This window comes from Cetorhinus maximus, chromosome 1 (assembly GCF_964194155.1).
Source record: "Cetorhinus maximus chromosome 1, sCetMax3.hap1.1, whole genome shotgun sequence".
Classification (NCBI taxonomy): Eukaryota; Metazoa; Chordata; class Chondrichthyes; order Lamniformes; family Cetorhinidae; genus Cetorhinus; species Cetorhinus maximus.
Window position 1 is genome coordinate 208,030,096 of NC_135879.1, and position 19,972 is coordinate 208,050,067.

The window sequence follows — 19,972 nt, forward strand, 5'->3', positions numbered from 1 at the left end:
GAAGTCAGTAACTCTGAACTCTGAATCACTGTGTATATTGTTCATATATTCCATCACTGAGATCGTTTCTCATCTGCTTTATGGCTGAGCACCAAGTGTAAAAATGGTCTTGCCACTGGGGCTCTAATAAACCTTCATCATTTAACCTGAATCTCTCTGCCAATATACAATTTAACAGTTAAAGAGCTGCTGGAAGTGTAAGGCATAAAGTGCATTTATTCATCATGGGGACCTGTGGAAATTCCTGCTCAGCAGGAGTTAAAGACCATCTAAGCGGCACCATGAAAAATCTGAAATGCAAGAATCATTTTTAATTAACAGCAAATAGAGTAATCTCTCTAAATTAAAGCAAAGAATCCTGACTCCCAGCGTGTTATGTATGAAAATGGGCATTGCAAGTACAAAAGAACTGTATATTTGACCTGGCAGAGGAAAAGTGCTGGGAATGGTATGTTTTATGTCTATCATCTGGCTTTTAACTTTTTTTGAATAGTTTTTCAAACTCTTAAGAAACCTGCTTAGATATATGATTATAGGAAGTCTTAAGTGTCCTGCTATGGGTTCAACTAGGAACAAGTTCATTCCTATTGCTTATTCACAGAGTAAATCAGCAATGCTCTGTAGGTTATCCAGAGATCAGGGACTAAATATTCTTTGTTGGAATTTGAAGCTTTTATTCAATAACTGATACATTTTGTGCTTTTTACAGTTGCTTTGATTGGATTTTCATCATCTAACTCCTTTACTGACCCTCCCCAAAATCTAAAATCAAGATATCTCACTGATGCAACAGACGTGAGACACCTTGTTGGGCCATTATATAGGTTGCCTTGCTCACTATCCAGTTGTGTTACATTTGGCTGTGAGTTACTTGGTGCTGACACCAGGTATCCAAAAACACTTGAACACAAAATTTACAAAAGTGAAGAAACGTAATTTTATCCTTTTTTAAAAAAATAATCCTCTAACGAAACATTAGCTCATCGATAAGTGGGCAAGATTAGGTTTATTCTATCTGAAACTGATCTGGAAAAATTAAGCATAGGTGGCATTGAAAATAAAAACCTATGTCCGGATGTTTTGATTCCCCATTTCTCATTATTTCCTCCTTATAATGTGCTGAAGCTACTTTCTGGTTAACTGGGTGTGTTTGTAAGTGCTGCGATCTTCTCAAAATTACTCTGAGAATAGCTAAGCTGTTTTTTCAAGCACTTGTGATCATCGCTATGGAAACTATTTTGTGATTTACTAAGAATTTTCTGTTTAAGAGTAGTGTTGATGTTCTACTTGTAGGGTAACTTATTAAAAGCAGCTGAAGAGGGTTAATTTAGATAAGGTAGAGAATTTTACCTTTCAATATGTTATAGAATAAAGAAGCTTAAATAGGGTGTAACCCTTTATTTGGTTAGCTTTGTAACTATAAACAATAAATCATAGAATGTTTCAGCACAGAAGGAAGCCATGTCTGTGCTGGCTCTCTACAGGGCAACTCAACTGGTCCCGCTTCCTCACCTATTCCCCACAGCCCTGCAATTTTTTTTCTCTTCAGATGCTTATTGAATTTCTTTTTGAAAGCCACAATTGAATCTACCTCCACCCCACTCTAGGGTAGTGCATTTCAAATTCTAAACACTCTCACTAAGTAAAAAAGATTTTCCCCCTGTTGCTATTGGCTCTTTTGCCATTCACTCCCTCTAATTCTCGACTCTTCTGCCAATGGGCCTATTTACTCCATCCACACTCCTTGTGTCACAATAAAACGAAAGGACTGTGGTGAATGAATGCAATTTACCCAGTTGCAAAACATAATGGAAAATCTGCTGTAGCTAACCTTTAATGATTGAGCCTCGGGGACCTGACATTTCCAAGCCAACTTGAAGTCTTTCTTAAAACCATGTTTTTTTGTTAACAGGACAATCTAAGAAATCTTTCCTCTGATTATTCTTTTAATAACAAAAAGAATTACAAAACATGCACTGGAACGTGTAGGTCAGCAGGTTTGCTGTTCATTAAGGGAAAACCACTTTAGCATCTTCAAAACTGCTCTTCTCATATTCGTGATTAAACAAAACAAAATCAATTTTCTGAAGTGTTTCACTTCTTGTTTAGTTAAAGTTTTTCTGTTGTTGTGACTAGTTGATGGAGGATGACTTGATTAAATTGGTATATTAACTTTCCTGGATGGCACTTTTGATCTTTTCTCTTAATCTTGTGTACAAACTAATGGTATGGTTTACTAATGGCATTTTCCCAGTGCATTCTCCCATCTTTTTCTTTTCCCTGGCCCCAATGCCTTAACTTCAGAATGATGAAACATTTAGGAACAAGAGCAGGGTACTGAGCCTATTGAGCTTGTTCTATCATTCAACAGATAATGGCCTTTCTGTACCTCAACCTCATTTACCTGCATCAGTTCTATATCTTTTCATACTCTTACCTAACAAAAGTATATTGTTTTCAGTCTTGAAATTTTCAATTGACACCACCTCCACAACCTTTTGGGAGAATGATTTTAACATTTAGGCAGACGTGACCTACCCTCTACAAAGCAACTCTCTTGAATCTGATCACTTGTCTTAAGTGCTCAGTCACACTGTCTCTGATAGATTCTGGGAACTTCCACATTTCCTCCCTCCCTCCCTTTCTAAATAATGTAAACATTTCTAATTTTTCCATCCATAGGCACAATTCCTGAATCTAGAGTACGTTGGAATATTATGACTGATGCATCTGCAATCTGTTCACATTTCTTTTTAAGAACGTGGGATAGTGCTGATAGTGCTGACTTAACTTCTTGATGCCCTTTTTTAAAAGCAATCACTCTAGGTCAGGTTACAAGTCAGCCTCTGAATTGCAGCTTCTGAAGTTCATAATATGTTTTGGTCAGGTTCAGAATCGGAACCAAGAAATGGTTCAAATTCGCCCTCGTTTTGGGAACTACTTCTGAATGACAAGCTTCCTTGTAAATGTATGCTGAGCCAATGGATAGTCTCTTTGAAATCAACTGCTATTTTAGTGCTATAATTATGTAATTTTGTCTATCTATCTGAACACTTGTCTGATTTAAGAGTGCAGTGCTCAGTTACATTCTTGTCTGTTTAATGTCTGAACCTCAATAAATATAAAAATATCATTGAAATGTACAGCAGTCAGAATCACATGAGTTTTGGGAGGCCATTACAAAAGAGAAATATGCAATATCAGTTCTGTTTTACTCATTCCTGGGATGTGGGTATTACTGGCAATATTAACATTTATTCCCATCACTAATTGTCCTTGACAAGGTGGATTGGTTCTTAGCATTACAGATTAGTGAAAGCAAAGGTTGATTATTCTGTCTGTTTGAAAAGGCAACCTTCAGATATAATTTTCCTCCCTTCTGTCATCTGAGTGTCAGTCGCAATAGGGAGTTTGCAACTTGCAAATTTCCCCCCAAAATTCTCAAGGAGCCAAAATAAAACCTATTAGTGGATACTGCAATCAAATACTAGTAATGGATTTTGCCTGTGAAGTACGAGGGAGAAGAGCTTAACAGGCTAATCTTTCGGATGGGATTGTTTGCAATAAAAGTAATTATCTGTTACTTAGAATTTCTTTCTTACTGCTTTGCATTTGACAAGAGCACTAGCTACAGGAAATAGGAAATAAATTGTATCATTTGTTGAAGCTATTTTTTAACAGAATAACTTTAAATAGGTCAGCTGATTCTACAATAAGGTCCTTGCTAAGATATGTTAGACCAGATGATAGGTGCATCAAAACAAGTTATGGCTGGAGCAAATTTGTTATATCCAAATACTGAATTATTTATGTTTAGTTGTATTTGTTCAGCCACTCAGTGTACCTTGAGTTAACTGGGTGAATTAAGATGCTCAGTGAAAGTCCAAAGATTTCTCATTGCTTCGTAGATGCCTAAGATCATAAGAAATAGAAGCAGCAGTAGGCCATTTGGCCCATCGAGTTTGCTCTGCCATTCAATATGCTCATGGTTGATCTGATTGTAGCCTTAACTTCGCATTCGTGTCCGCTCCCAATAACCCTCGACAGCCTTGTTGATCAAAAATATGTCGAATTCAGCCTTGAATATATTCAGTGACCCAGCCTCCGCTCCTCTGGGGAGGAGAATTCCAAAAAATAACACCCCTTTGAGAGAAAAAAAAAACCCTTCTCATCTCCATCTTAACTTTGTTTTGAAACTTTGCCCCCAGTTCTGATTTCTCCTCGAGGGGAAACATCCTCCGTGTCTACCCTGTCCAGCCCCATCAGAATCTTTTATATTTCAATAAGATCACCTCTCACTTTTCTAAACTACAATGAGTATAGGGCCAACCTGCTCAATCTTTCCTCATAAGACAACCCCTTCATGTCAGGACAGAAAATGCTGGAAAAACTCAGCCGGTCTGACAGCATCTGGAGAGAGAGAAACAGGGTTGCTATTTCGAGCCTGTGTGACCCTTCTTCAGAGCCTCTGAGGAAGGGTCATTTGGACTCAAAGCGTTAACTATTTCTCTCTACAGCTGCTGTCAGACCTGCTGAGTCTTCCTCGCATTTTCTGTTTTTATTTCAGATTTCCAGCATCCGCAGTATTTTTGCTTTTACTTTACTCTTTGTGTCAGGAATCAGCCAAGTGATCCTCCTCTGAACTGCTTCCAATGCAAGTATATCCCCCCCCTTAAGTGAGGTGATTGAAACTGTGTACAGTATTCTAGGTGTGTTCTCACAGATGCACTGTCCAGTTGTAGCAATATAGTCCTTCCCCTTTATAATATAGGCCAACATTCTATTTGCCTTCCTAATCACTTGCTGTATCTGCATGCTAACATTTTGTGACTCATGTACAAGGACACCCAGATCCCTCTATACCACAGATGCCCGTGCCAGCTGTTTGAAAGAGCCATGCAATTATTCCTACTTCTCCACCCTTTCTTCACAACAGTTTATCCAGTTCACTTTTGGCTATTGAATGTGCTTCTATCACGCTTTTGGGTAGTGCATTTCAGATCACAACCCGCTGCATTTTTTAAAAAAAAGGTCATCCTTGTTTCAGCTCAGGCTCTTTTTCCAATCACCTTAAATCTGTGTTCTCTACATATGCACACCCTTCTGCTAGCAGAAACAGTTTCTCCTTTTACTCAGTCAGAATGCTTCTTGATTTTGAATGCCTCTGTTAAACCTTCTGTTGACCTTTTCTACCCAAGGATAACAATCCCTCTAGTATCTCCACAGAACTGAAGTTCCTCATCCCTGGTACCAACATTCTCGTCAATATCCTCACCCTCTCGGAGGCTTTAATAACTTTCCTAAGGTGTGGATGCTCAGAATTGGACACCACCCAGAAACAATAACTTCCAGTGGGCACAAAATTTAGAAAAAAAATATGCTTGTTCATTGAGGATAGTGGAAAGAAGAATGTTGGCTTTGTTAAAAAATATATTTTGTCAGTATTTTGTTTTATAACTCATTGAGTCACAGAGGTCTACAGCACAGAAAAAGACCCTTCGAGTCTGCGCTGGTCAAACAAGTACCTAACTATTCTAATCCCATTTTCTAGCACTAGGCCCATAGCCTTGTATGCCATGGCATCGCAAGTGCACATCCAAATACCTCCTAAATGTTATGAGGGTTCCTGCCTCTACCACCCTTTCAGGCAGAGTTCCAGATTCCCACCACCCTCTGGGTGAAAAGATTCTTCCTCACATCCCCTCTAAACCTCCTGCCCCTTATCTTAAATCTATGCCCCCTGGTTATTGATCCCTCCACCAAGGGGAAAAGTTCCTTCCTGTCCACCCTACCTATAACCCCTCCTAATTTTATACAACTCAATCATGTCCCCCCTCAATCTCCTCTGCTCCAGGGAAAATAACCCCAGTTTATCCAATCTCTCCTCATAACTAAAACTCTCCAGCCCAGGCAACATCCTAGTAAATCTCTTCTGCACTCTCTCTAGTGCAATCACATCCTTACTATAATGCGGATTCCAGAACTGCACGCGATGCTCTAGCTGTGGCCTAACCAGCGTTTTATACAGCGTTTTAACTAATTGTTAAAAAGAAATAGCTCATTTCTCTTTCTACCTTTTGCAGGTAATTGTATTCGGTTTTGGACTTGATAATCCCAAACCCATAAAATTGAAGACTACATCCAAGCACGTGGGATCAAAAAGAATCGGTCCAACTCGGGCAGAGACTTCGATAACTTCACTGAAAAAGGATCAGTGCATTATATGATCTTTTATCGGATTTTTAAATGGAGGGGGGAAAGGAACAGAAGGGCAGTAAGACTCATGTAACCACTTAATTGTTGATTTCACTGAAATGTGTTGTGGACAAACCCAGCCTGTACCATAATCTTTATCATTTCTAACATCACGTTGGAGAGGACAGAATGTTCTCACTTAAGTGCAATGCATTCTAGAAAAGATTGTGATTGGTCTGTGCTTCTACAGAGCTGTAAAATTTTCCAGAAAATGTTGGGGCTGTCTAAACAAAGCAGTTATGATATATATAGGAAATCTTATTTTTGTTATTAAATATTGTTCAACTCTGGAACAGTTTAAGCTGCAGCATTTTTTTTAATAAAGAGAAAATAATGCTGCTTCAATACATAATCACAGCCTCTTTCTGAATTGCATTCTCTTTCTGCTTCCTCCCTCCCTCTTCCTCCTCTCCCTCCTCCCTTCTCCCTCCCTCTTCCTCCTTGCCCTTGCCCCCTTCCTCCTTCTTCCCTACCTCTTCCTCCTTGCCCTTACCCTCTTCCTCCTTCCTCCCTCCCTCGTCCTTCCTCCCTCCCTCCCCCTTCTTCTTCCTCCCTCCCTCTTCCTCCTTTCTTCCTTCGTCCCTCTTCCTCCTTTCTTCCTCCCTCCCTCTTCCTCCTTCCTTCCTCCCTCCCTCTTCCTCCTTCCTCCCTCCCTCTCTCTTCCTCGCTCCCACTCCTCTTTCTCCTACTTCTCTTCTCCCTCTATTCCCTGTTCCCCTCTCCTTTCTCCTGCTTTCCCCCTTCTCCTGCATCCCCCCTCCCTCTTGTCCCTCCCCCCACCAAGAAAATTTGCCATTTGTTGGTCAGTGTTAGGAGAGCAAATGAATGGTTAGAAATGTACTGGTGATGAGTGCAACTCATAACGAACAATCCTGCCCACTACAGTGTGGACAGGCACACCATACTGTGCACTTAAAAGAAGGCAAGAGAATCCTCAAGGATAAAAATGTTGCAATTTTATAAGGCTGAATTTAGTTCAACGACACTTTAGGGCACCAGATTTTGTTTAAGTATTGAAAAATGTGTTAAATATATTTTTAAAAGGCCGTTTTTCTTCAGTCATTAATACCTTTGTAAAATTAATCGCATTCTGTGACACTGTGCAATGTAATATTCCCTACTAGATTTAAAAAAAAATATTTTTGTGCTGTACATAAATGATTTGCCTGTTTATCATGTGGCCTAGAATTCAATAATCTACGGCTTTATTACTGAGAGTAAAGCTAAAAGGATATATATTTAAATAGATTTTTATAATTATTTACTGAAAGCACTTGTACAATCTATTACTACAAAATAAAGAAATTTGGTTTACACTTGAGAATTTACTTGCTTAGTTTGCTATTGATGGAAAAGGGCAAAAAAATTATGGACTTGCGTATATACAAGCATATGAGCATGGAGCAGGAGTAGGCCACTCAACCCTTCAAGGCTGCTCCGTCATGGCTGATCTGATTGTAGCCAACCCCCGATTACCTTTCATCCCCTTGTTAATCAAGAATCTATATAGTTCTGCCTTAAAAATATTCAAAGACTCTGCTTCCAATGTCTTTTGAGGAAGAGAGTTCCGAAGACTCATGAACCTCTGAGAAAAAATGTCCCCCAATTTCTGTCTTAAATGAGCAACCCCTTATTTTTAAGCAGTGAGCCCCAGTTTTAGATTGCCCTAAACATCCTCTCCATGTCCAATCTGTCAAGAACGCTCAGGATCGTAAAGGTTTCAACAAGTCACCTCTTACTCTTCTAAATTCCAGTGGATACAAGCCTAACCTGTCCAACCCTTCCCTCATAAGTCAACCCACCCATTCTTGGTATTAGTCCTTCTTTGAACTGCTTCTGACACATTTACATCTTTCCTTAAATAAGGAGACCAATACTGTACACAGTACTCGAGATGTGGTCTCAATGTGCCCTGTACAACTGAAGCATAACCTCCCTACTTCTGTAATCAATTCCCCTCACAATAAACAATAACATTCTAGCTTTCCTAATTACTTGCTGTACCTGCATACTAGCCTTTTGTGATTCATGCACTCGGACACCCAGATCCCTCTGAATCTCAGGGCTCTGCAATCTCTCACCGTTTAGGTAATATGCTTTTTTTATCCTTCCTGTCAAAATGGACAATTTCACACTTGCCCACATTATACTCAATTTGCCTGATCTTTGGCCACTCACAACTTACCTATGTCACTTTGTAGTCTCTTTAAGTCCTCTTCACAACTTAGTTTCCTACCTATCTTGGTGTCATCAGCAAATTTAGCAACCATACCATCTGTCCCTTCATTCAAATCATTTATATAAATTGTAAAAAGTTGATGCCCCAGCACTGATCTCTGTGGCACACCACTCGTTACATCCCAAAAGCCAGAAAAAGACCCTTTTATGGCTATCCTGTTCCCTGTTAGCTAGCCAATCTTCTACCCATGCTAACATGTTACTCCCTGCACCATGAGTTTTTACTTTCCGCAATAACCTTTGATGTGGCACTTTATTAAATGCCTTCTGGAAATCTGAGCTCAGTACATCCCTCTATCTGCAACACATGTGACTCCTTCAAAGAATGCCAATAAATTGCTTTAAAATTATTTTGCTTTCACAGAACCATGTTGACTCTGCCTAATTGCCTTAAATTTTTCTAAGTGCCCTGCTATTTCAACTTCAGTAAGAGCTTCCAACATTTTCCCTATGACTGATGTTAAGCTAACAGGCCTGTAGTTTCCTGCTTTCTTTCTCCCTTTAATAAAGGAGTTACATTTGTTATTTTCCAATCTAATGGAACCTTTCCCGAATCTAGGGAATTTTGGAAAATTAAAACCTATTTCACTAGCCACTTCTTTCGTAATCCTAAAACGAAGTCTATCAGCACCCAGGATTTGTCAGTCCGCAACTCCAACAATTTGCTTAATACCACTTCTCTGGTGATTGTAATTTTCCTGAGCTGCTCCCTCCCTTCCATTTCCTGATTTACAGCTATTTCTGGGATGTTACTTGTATCCTCTATAGTGAAAACCGATGCAAAATACCTGTTCAATTTATCTGTCATCTCCTAGTATTTCTTTATCATTAACTCTTTGCGATGCTCTTGAACAGTGTGTGGGAATATGTTTCTCTGAAGAGCAGTATTGCTCAGCTGTAGCCTTCAGCTATCCTTTCTTCACCACAGCCTCTTGTGTTCCTCTTTTGTAAATTGTATTAAGGTAAGTGTACCTCTGAACTTGCCCTGAGCTGAATAACACGTTTTTCTTCTCTTCATGTTGACTGCATTTCAAATCAAAGCTCATTGTGCTGTGTCCTATCTCATTCCTTACTTGGACCTTGAAAGTATGGAACTGGTTATTTCCTTCATCTTTGCTCCTTCTTAAAATCTTTCTTTTAAAGTTCGAACTTAGCACCACCAAACTATTACTAGATTTATCTCTTTTGCACCACTGAATTTAACCTTTGTGGTGTGCTCCATCTTAATTCATCTAGCTTTCTCAAATTAAAAGGCAATTTTACAAAGCATTGTAGTCAAGTACAAAAGCAAAATACTGCAGATGCTGGAGATCTGCAGTAAAAACAGAAAATGACACAAAAACACAAGCAACAGGAGCAGAGGTTAGGCCATATGGCCTGTAGAGCCTGCTCTGCCATTCAATTTGAAGATGGCTGAATTTGGGCTTCAACTCCACTTTTCCGCCTGTTCCCTATATCCTTTGATTCCCTGAGAGACCAAAAACCTGTCTGTATTCAGTGATAACGCAAATACCCAGCAGGCCTGGCAGCATCTGAGGAGAAACAGCACTAGTGGGTGGTATTTAATGCAGCCCCCTGAAGCGGGAACCATGGCGGGGGAGCTGTAGAATTGAATCGGAGGCTGTGTGCCTTTGGGAAGAACCATGTGGGTGGTTGGGAGGCAGAAAGACGGAGGTGCTGGTGCAAGTGATGGGAAGGTAATTGAGATTGTTAGGTCACTAAGTCAAATTAACACACCTCAATGTAATTCAGTGCTGCTCTCTGAATTTAATGAGCAGCAAATGGATCACAGGACGTTGGGTCCCCGACAATTAAAAGGTTTCCAAGCGAGGTCTCAGATCCTGAGAGGGAGGTTAGCCATTCTGCAGCCACCTTCTGTAGGAGTGCAAACTTTTGTCGAAAGCGGAGGGGAGGCCAACATCCAACGATGGGACTCATCCGCCCACTTCTTCCTGGACCCACAAGTGGTGGAGGAGAGGGAAGGGTGCACCAAGTCGCCAAGCAACCATTACCAGGGCAGCAGGAGCAACAAGAGGTGCAGTTCGTGGCAAGGCAGGCCACATCAGGACGCCATGCAAGAGACAGGCTGAAGGTGGCTCGTGCTGTCCACTAGTGGTCAAAAATCGCATGAATTACCTGCAGTTGTTGCAGTTCCAGTGCTGAAGAAGGCTGTGCTTCTCAAGGGAGTCCATCACCAACTTGTGACTAATGGGAGTTGTGCTAGTGGTGCTGAAAATCTCTGCAACGCTGAATTTTTATGCCTCAGGCTTTTTCCAAGGACTCGCCCGGGATGTGTGCAGGATATCCCAAGTGGCTGCACACTCCATGCATCAGGGAAGTGACCAACACCCTGTTAAAGAGAACTGGAAAGTTCATGCGATTCCAAACTGACCCTACTAGCCTGACTGAGAGGTCTGCTGTCTTTGGGGCCATTGCAGGTTTCCCACATGTGCAGGGTGTAATATATTGCTCATTTGTGGCCATCAAAGCTCCATCAGAACTGCCTGCAGCCTTCATCAACAGGAAGGGTTTCTACTCCATAAATGTCTAGCTGGTGTGTGATCACCAAAAGCTCATCCTGCAGTTGTGTGCCCATTTCCTGAGGAACACTTATGATACATACGTGCTACAGCATTCCCAGCTGCCACGGTTGTCTGAGCCCCTCACATGCCTCCATGGTTGGATCCTTGGTGACAGGGGCTACCCGCTCAGGACATGGCTACTGATGCTGGTGAGGAACCCTTGCACAGAAGCTGAGGAATGGTACAATACTTGCAAGGGTTGACCTGGGCCACAACTGAACAGACAGTAGGCAAAGGACTACCTCAGGGAAATTGTCTGTAAATGTAAAAAAGACAAAAATAGAAAAATAAAATTTCCATTACATGTCCCCTCATGTGATAATGTCACATGAGTTGGGACATGCCCATAATTTTTACACAATCTTTATTAAAAAATTTTTAAAGCCTACATGAAACCTCACCGTGCCAGTGGATGAGGTTTCATGCTTTTTCTAGTTGCCGCCGGGGCCCCTGGCCTGCCCGCGAGCCTTAAGGTTGGACAGGCAGGTCCTTTAATTGCTTAATTGACTCTGTCAATGGCCTCAATTGGCCATTGACAGGTCGGCAGGCACACAGCTGATTTTGCTGCGCTCCCGCCTTCTTGAAAATTTAAATCGGGCGCAGTGACATCAGGAGTCCCCCCCTCCGATGTCACTGCACGTCATTTTCCGCATCGGCGAGCGGGCCCGTAAAATTCTGCCTTGAAACCAAAAGTATAAGCACACATGCCACCCTGGTGCTTCCAAATGATCTTCCTGATGTGCTTCTGAATGCTCTGGCGAGGTGTGCCCTGGCATCTATAGCTGAGATGATAGCAGCCTGCTGGATGCAATGCCCTGTGGCCTGAGATGACCTTGGCAGCTGTCCCCTGGGAGTCCACGGCCTGCAGGGCCCCAGCATGCTGAGGGGCTCTTGTGCCAGTGCAGAAACCTCCTTTATGGCCAATTCTGCTACAGTCCACTAGCAGAGGGGCAGAGGAGCATCTTGAGAGGAGCCCCCAGATGTAGCAGGCTGCAACACCTTTTCCCCCTTGGTATGCAATGGTATCTCTCTGTCTGCTGGCGATGGAGGGGCACCTGAAGGAGCCTAGACATGCCTTGTCCCCCTTTCACCTGGCTACTGCTGCCTAGAGCTCATGGCCAAAACAAAGGTATGCAGGTCTACATGCATACCCAGCAGCCACTGAATAGTCTGCTGGATCTGGATCTCCATGACAGTCACCAACCTCTCTACAGACCACATACCCACTAAGATGAATGTATCTGTACTGCTGGAGGGTAAGGTAAAGGTGTATTGCAGCATCCTCTGAGGCTTCAGCGCCCTTTTCCTCAGAGGTAGATTGCAGGGTCTCTGTTGAGGCAGAAATCTGTCCCTCCAGAATGTGGACACCTCCATAGGAGAGCACAAACAATTCGATCTGGGATTTGTAAATAATGAAAGGTTAACAATAAATGGCTCGTATTTAAAGATACAATTCTCAAGATCTCAACACTTAGACATCTAAAGAACCCATATTACAACACTACCTGTGTGTAAAAGCTCCCAGTAAATTATTTTAACAAGAGCACAAAGGCCTCTTCATCAATATTTTTCCTTTTAGCAAAAGTAGGCTAACAGGCCAATTATCTGATTACTGTTTATGGAAGCTTGCTAAGAGCAAAATGCTGCCTAGTTGCCTGTAGATCCATCAACACAATTCATAGAAATTCACTGTACATGAAACTTACAGAAATGTGATAAAGTACTACCTAATAAATATTTTATTTCCTTTAAGCAGGCCATTTGTTGCATTTATGATGTCTGGAATTTATTAACAGCCACAAAGCCATTATATGAACATATGAACATACAAAATAGGAGCAGAAGTCGGCCATTCGGCCCCTCGAGCCTGCTCCGTGGTTCATTAAGATCATGGCTGATCTGTTTGTGTTTCGATTTCCACATTCCCATCTAACCCCGATAACTTTGATTCCCTTGCCTAACAAGCATATATCTACCTTAAAAATATTAAATGACCCCCATCTCCACCACCTTCTGAGGCAGAGTTCCAAAGTCACATAACCCTCTGAGAGAAAAAAATTCACCTCATCTCTGTCCTAAAAAAGTGATCCCTAATTTTAAAACAGTGCCCCCCAGTTGTGGACTCACCCACGAGAGGAAACATCCTTTCCATGTATACCGTATCAATACCATTCAGGATCTTATATACTTCAATCAAGCCACCCCCTCACTCTTCTAAATTCCAGTGTAAACAAGCCAGTCTGTCTAACCTTTCCTCATAAGAAGGTATTCCAGGTATCAATCCAGTAAATCTCGTTTGAAACGCCTCTAATGCATTTACATCCTTCCTTAAATAAAGAGACCAAAACTGTAGATAATTTTCGAGATGCTGTCTCACCAATGCCCTGAAGCACAACATCCTTACTTTTATGTTCAATTCCTCACATAATAAAGGATAGCATTCCATTAGCCTTCTTAATTACTTGCTGTACCTGCATACTAACTTTTTTGTGACACATGCACTAGAATACTTAGATCCCTCTCCATCTCATAATTCTGCAGCTAATCTTTGCTTTTTTATTCTTACTGCCAAAGTGAACAATTTCACATTTTTCCACATTATACTCCATCTGCCAGATTTTTGCCCACTCACTCAACCGATCTATATCTGTCTGCAACCTCCTTAGGTCCTCTTCACACCTACCTATCTTTGTGTCATCTGCAAATTTAGCTACCATGCCTTCACTCTCCTCATGTAAGTCATTGATATAAATTGTAACAAGTTGAAGCTCCAACACAGACCGCTGCAGGACTCCACTTGTCACATCCAACCAATCAGTAAAAGACACATTTATGCATACCATTTGTTTTCTGCCAGCCAGCCAACCTTCTACCCACACTAATATGTTACCCCCTACACCTTGAGCTTTTATTTTCCACAATAACCTTTGATGTGGCACCTTATCAAATGACTTCTGGAAATCCAGGTACAGTACATCTACAGGCTCCCCTTTATCCACAGCACATGTTACTCCTTCAGAGAAGTCCAATAAATTGGTTAAACATAATTTCCCTTTCACAAAACCATGCTGACTCTTCCAGATTACCTTGAGTTTTTCTTAAGTGCCCAGCTATAACCTCCTTCAGATATTGCCTTATTGGTACAGGGTTACTTTTAATATTCATGGTGTTCTGTTCCCCAAACAAAGATATAGGATTTCACAACCTCACAATGTAAAGGAATATGAATTTTGAAACTCCAGATCACCTTTTCACAGAGCACTGAGCATCCAAAATCCAATCCTGCCTCTTAAACTCAACAAATCATACTCCCTTAACTGGCAGCAGTCTGTACCATCTACAAGATGCACTGCAGCAACTCACCAAGGCTCCTTTGACAGCACCTTCCAAACCCACAACCTCCACCATCTAGAAGGACAAGGGCAGTAAACGTATGGGAACAACACCAAGTCACACACCATCCTGACTTCGAAATATATCGCCGTACCTTCACTGTCGCTAGGTCAAAATCCTGGAACACCCTCCCTAACAGCACTGGGTGTCCCTACACCGCATTGTTATGATCCTTGGCCAGATCCCAAGACCTGGGGGCAGATCCGGTTAGGGACCGGATCTGTTTAAAGTTGATAAGGATGAGATTTAAGACACCTGCTTTTGGAGTAAAGCTACAAGATTCCATGGGTTTTGAACAAAGAAACTTTATTGTACAAATTCAGAAAGAAAAAACAATTTACAATATGTATCTTATACTCTAACATTTAGGATATGTATGAGATGCATGGGAATTAACAGATGAGCTGTAGTCGGACACACCACACTACAGAGTAAATGACAGATGCAACCAAAATAGATTCCATGGGTTTCTCAACCAATCACCCAGACATTAGTCCCTCTGTGGGTTAATCAATCTCACTGAAACTTCGTCTTTCTCACAAGCATTTGCAATCTCCACCTTTGAAGTTCCTGACTTGGAATTCTTTCCAAAAGCCGCTCCCTCTCAGACGGCTTTAACAATGGCCCACCTCACAGGGTTTTAATCTCACTTCCGAGATTCCATCTCCCTGGATCCCTCAACTCCAGCTTACAAGAACTCTTTCAGATCTATGGCTGTTCCAAGCAGAATACCACTGCTCCAAAAGGGTACCTTTGCCCCGACGGGAGTCTGGTCTCTGCAGCCCTTTCTCTAACTTTTTAAGTCAACTTAACTGGGACCTCTGCCTGTCCCTGTTTCTGTGACACTTGTTGGCTGCCCACATCTTGTGAAAGAACTTTAAAAAAAGGGAACACATTATCTTAAAGGTGACAACTTGTGAGCGGCTTGTGTGCTACCTTCTGGATTACTGTGCATCTGTGCAGCTTACACTGAACATTGGTTGTAAGCCAGATAAAAATACATTGCAGGTGAGGGTGAGATTTGAAGTCAACGCATGATTAAAATTGCTCCATTCCTGCTGACAGCCATTTTGAAGAAGCTCTGTCCTGTTGACTGCCGCTTTCCTAGTTTGAATGGTTACCAGTCACACAAACCACACTAAAATGAATTAAAAACAGCCAGGCTTATCGCAGTGGGTTTGTCACTAATTTCTGCTCCCATCCACCAAGTTTCCACCCTGGGTTAAAATCAGGCTGTAGATCGGTCGAGGTGGTTTTGAAACGAAAAATGAACTCCAACATGGAACGGAATTTAATGCCCATCCCCGAGATGAGTTTAGAGGCGGGGTGCATTTAATTAGCTGGGAGAATGCTGGGTGGGGAGCCCGTCACCTGCCCACCTCCAACCTGATTAGGTCTGGGGTGGGATGGTTCATGGACCCTGCTACCAATTGAGTCCCTTAAGTGGGCAATCCGTGTCCCTTAAGGGCTTCATCCTGCCACTGCTGGTATTCAGTCAATACCTGGTGAGCCATTTGGCATGTGGGGAGCCCGAAACGTGGGGGAGGGGGAGGGGAGGAGTCTTCAGGGGTCAGTCAGTGCCTGACGGAGGGATCCGGCATCAGGAAGGGGGAGGGCATGCTTATAGCCACCCCTGGCCCTTGCTGTCGATCACTCTTCCCCATCCCCACGCCCCTATCTCCTGTGGCCCCCATCTCACCCTCACTCAGGTGTGGCCTTGGGTTCCTCGCTTATACTGGGTCTCTGGTGGGTGCACCTCTGGCCATTACCATTGTTCCCGCTGGTGCTGCCTGCGCTGCACGTTGCCAGGGTCTGATTAGCCGGCAGCTCTCAGAGGGCAGGAATTCCACCCCCCCCCACCCCCGGGCTGTTGATTGCGGAGAAGGCCCTCTGCTGGCCACTTCAATTGCCTGATTGGCACTTAATATGGCGGGTTTTCCCAAAAGGAGACGACATGGGCCCTCGCTGCTTCTCCAGTTGGAGGGAGAGACCTCTATCACCTCTATTAAATACCGTGTATGTCTTCTCATACAGTATTATTATTAGATTCTGTAGTTCTTTCACTTATCTGCTACTAATCCTCAATTACCATTTCAATTTTAAAAGCTACCTTACCATTGAGTTCAACCGTTTGTAAATGGAGCTTAAATATTAGAATGACAGTCTGTCACACCTACAGCAAGCAGAACCTTTATTTGAAGAGGATACCATTAAAATTCTAATCATTAACACTGTGAGTGAGTGCACCAGGAGGTTTTACAGGGCTGCTCTAGTCATCATAAAACTATTGATCCTACACAATCTCATTAACTGTTTTAAACACCTGTTGTTCAAAGCTTTGAAACAGTGACTAAATAGTAAATTAAGGTCTGTCAGAAAGTCCAAACTGAAAAGAGAATAGTAGAAATATATTGAACAACTATACCATACAAGCTACCCTTAAAATGTATACACATTGAACCAAAGTTCCTTAACGGTGAGATATCCTGGGGCTCAAGGAAATGATGGGCAGTGCAGTGGAATAGCACTTTGCCTCGTTTCACTGCTATATACCCCAGTTAACTCTTGGGTTCATTGTTATGAACAGAAGTGGACTCACTATCACCTTCTCAAGGGTAATTTGTAATGGGCAATAAGTCCTGAACATACCAGCAATACCCATTTCCCATAAACCAATAGAATACATGTTGGCAGGTGCTAAGGCCTCCTATTATGTGCAATCATCAAGACACAGGAAACTGAAATGTTGTTTCAGATTGGAACATTTTGTGGCCTTGGGAGAGCACATGGTGGAGAGAAACCTGAGAATGGATGAGCACTGTGAGAATTTGGAACCATCCTGGGAAGCAGAAAGTTTTTTTTTGCCAAAGGCTAGTGAAGGGAGAGTTGATGTGGGAGCAATGAGATTGCCGGTGTAGGTAGGGGAGGGTGTTATTGGGCCTCCAGTGCAGTGGTGTGGTAATTATGGTTTTATGTAATGTGTAGTATACCTTTAAGAAGGATGTTATAAAGGAAGATCACATGCTTGCCAAAAACAAGCGTGCAACCTGGATCCATAAATCCCAATGAACCAGTGACCAGGTTCCGACAAACTGGCGATGAGGAAAAAGCATGAAAAAAGTGAGGAAAAAGCAAAGATACAATAAACTGGCTTCAAAAATGTAACCAATCGAGGAGTAGCGTGGGGTCCCTCTGTAGTCAGTAGTCTGAGTTAGCAAGGAGAAATATGGAGACAGAGTTTGAGCTGAAAGCACACAAGTTTAGCTGCTGAATACCTTTGTAAATAAACAGGATGTGTTCCACCTAAGAACTGTCTGCTGGTCAACTCTGTCTATTGTACAACTAGCCATCCGAAAACAAGCGTGCAACCTGGATCCATAAATCCCAATGAACCAGTGACCAGGTTCCAATAAACTGGCGATGAGGAAAAAGCATGAGAAAAGTGAGGAAAAAGCAAAGATACAATAAACTGGCTTCAAAAATTAGATAAGTTAAGAAAAGAAATCAAGAGAAACGAAATCAGGCTGTACCTCGCATGGTAATTGTAAGCAGAATTTCCGTCCTAATCGTTGAAGTAATCCCCTCACAGAATGTCGCAATTCAGAAGAATTGATCCTTTAGATCCAGCCACAGATGATTGGCGTCATTATATTGAACGCCTCGTGTTCTTTTTCCAAGCGATTGACATTGCTGGGGAAGAGAAGAGGTGAGCGACCCTCTTATCTACATGTGATAGTAAAGCCTATGCCTTGATTCAAAGTTTGACAGCACACAATGCCCCAGATTCGAGAAGTTTTGATGACTTGATGGACCTCATAAAGGGTCATTACCAGCCAAAGCTCTTGGTAACAAAGCAACAGTTCAAATTTAACCCAAAAAATAGAGCCCTGGGGGAGACAGATGCTTGTTATGTGGCAAGTTTGGAACAGTTAACAGAATATTGCGAGTTTGGTACATCTTTAAATGACATACTCAGAGATTGTTTAATGTGCGGTGTGAAGAGGGCACGATTCTGAAGAGATTACGGTCTGAAACAAATTTGGATTTTAAGAAGGTGCTAGAGAGAGCACTGGCCATGGAAAGCAGAGTAAGGGATTCAAAAGCCATACAAGGAATGCAAAAAGGCACCATCTTCTATGTTGGGTGGGAAGCCTCAGCCAAAAATGCAAGAATCTGCCGAGAAGCGGGAAACAGCCACCGCTAGCGAACAAATAAAAAGAATTGACTTAGCAGTGAAAACAAGGAGTAATTGCAACAGAGGTGGAAACATACAGCCATATAATGATTGGCATTTAAAAAAAATCAAATGTTTTTATTGTCATCGAAATGGACAGCTAATAAGACAGTGCAAAGGAAGGATCAGGCAGACTTTCAAACAAAAGAAAAAACCCCATGAGATCTACAATGTAGAAGAGCCTGAAGTAGCAAATTCAGATATTTATTCATTATTTAATTTGAAGATTGCAAAGGCAGAACCAAGATGTGTAACAGTGAAGGTAAATGGCAGATCTATTAGAATGGAAATGGACACACGAGCTTCCGCTACAGTGATTGGTGAACACACCTTCAAATATCCAAATTATGGTGAATATAAATTAAATTTGGAAGAAACTGATGCCAACTTAAAAACTTACATGGGCGAAGACATCCAAGTCAAAGGCATAAGCAGAGTTACTGTTCATTACAGGAGCCAATCAGTAAAGCTACTCTTGATGGTGGTAGCAGGCGAGGGGCCAGGTCTCCTTGGACGAAACTGGCTAAAGGAGATTGGTTAGAATGGGCTGAGAGCAAGCTGAGAGCAAGTGGGTTACCAGAGCTACTACAAAAATACACCTCAGCCTTCAGGGATGAGCTTGGGAAGATCCAGGGGCTGCAAGCAAAAATTCATGTGGATCCAGATGCAACCTGATTCATGAAGGCAAGCCCAGTTCCTTATGCACTTCAGGAGCAGGTCGACACCAAACTGGACAGATTAGAGAAATTCATGTTATACAAACTGTGCAATTCTCAGAATGGACAGCACCAATAGTCCCTGTCCTTAATCCCGACCAAAGCATTCAAATTTGTGGAGATTACAAATTGACAGTTAAGAAGGTGGCTAAGCCGCACAGACACCTCATACCAAAAATTGAAGACCTGTTTGCTAAGGTGGCAGGTGGAACCACCTATATAAAGCTCGATATGAGTCATGCTTATTAACAATTAGGGTTAGAGAAGGCCTCCTGGGAATTTGTCACAATTAAAGCACACAAAAGGTTGTATCAATACACCCGTTTGCCTTTCGGAGTCTCCTCAGCTTGCGCCATCTTCCAGAGAATGAAGGAATGTTTACTGCAGGGACTGCCCCCCCATTATACTTAATTTAGATGATGTTCTGCTGACAGGACTCACTGAAAAGTAGCATTTGGCGAACTTAGAAGAAGTCTTAAAATGTTTCTTGCAGGCTGGAGTGCGTTTAAAAAAAGAAAAGTGCACGTTCCAAGTGGGGGAGGTAATCTATTTGG

At 42.0% G+C, this 19,972-nt stretch overlaps 1 protein-coding gene across 1 annotated transcript in view; it reads left to right on the plus strand.

Moving 5' to 3' along the window:
• The window catches only part of mbd2 (methyl-CpG binding domain protein 2), a 133,460-nt gene extending 125,891 nt beyond the window's left edge, over positions 1-7,569 (plus strand). Inside the window, exon 7 of the mRNA XM_078552398.1 lies at positions 6,084-7,569. Within this exon, the coding sequence (XP_078408524.1) occupies positions 6,084-6,087 (4 nt within the window). The 3' untranslated portion in view covers positions 6,088-7,569. The remainder of the gene's footprint in view (positions 1-6,083) is intronic.
• Positions 7,570-19,972: the final 12,403 nt, after the last annotated feature.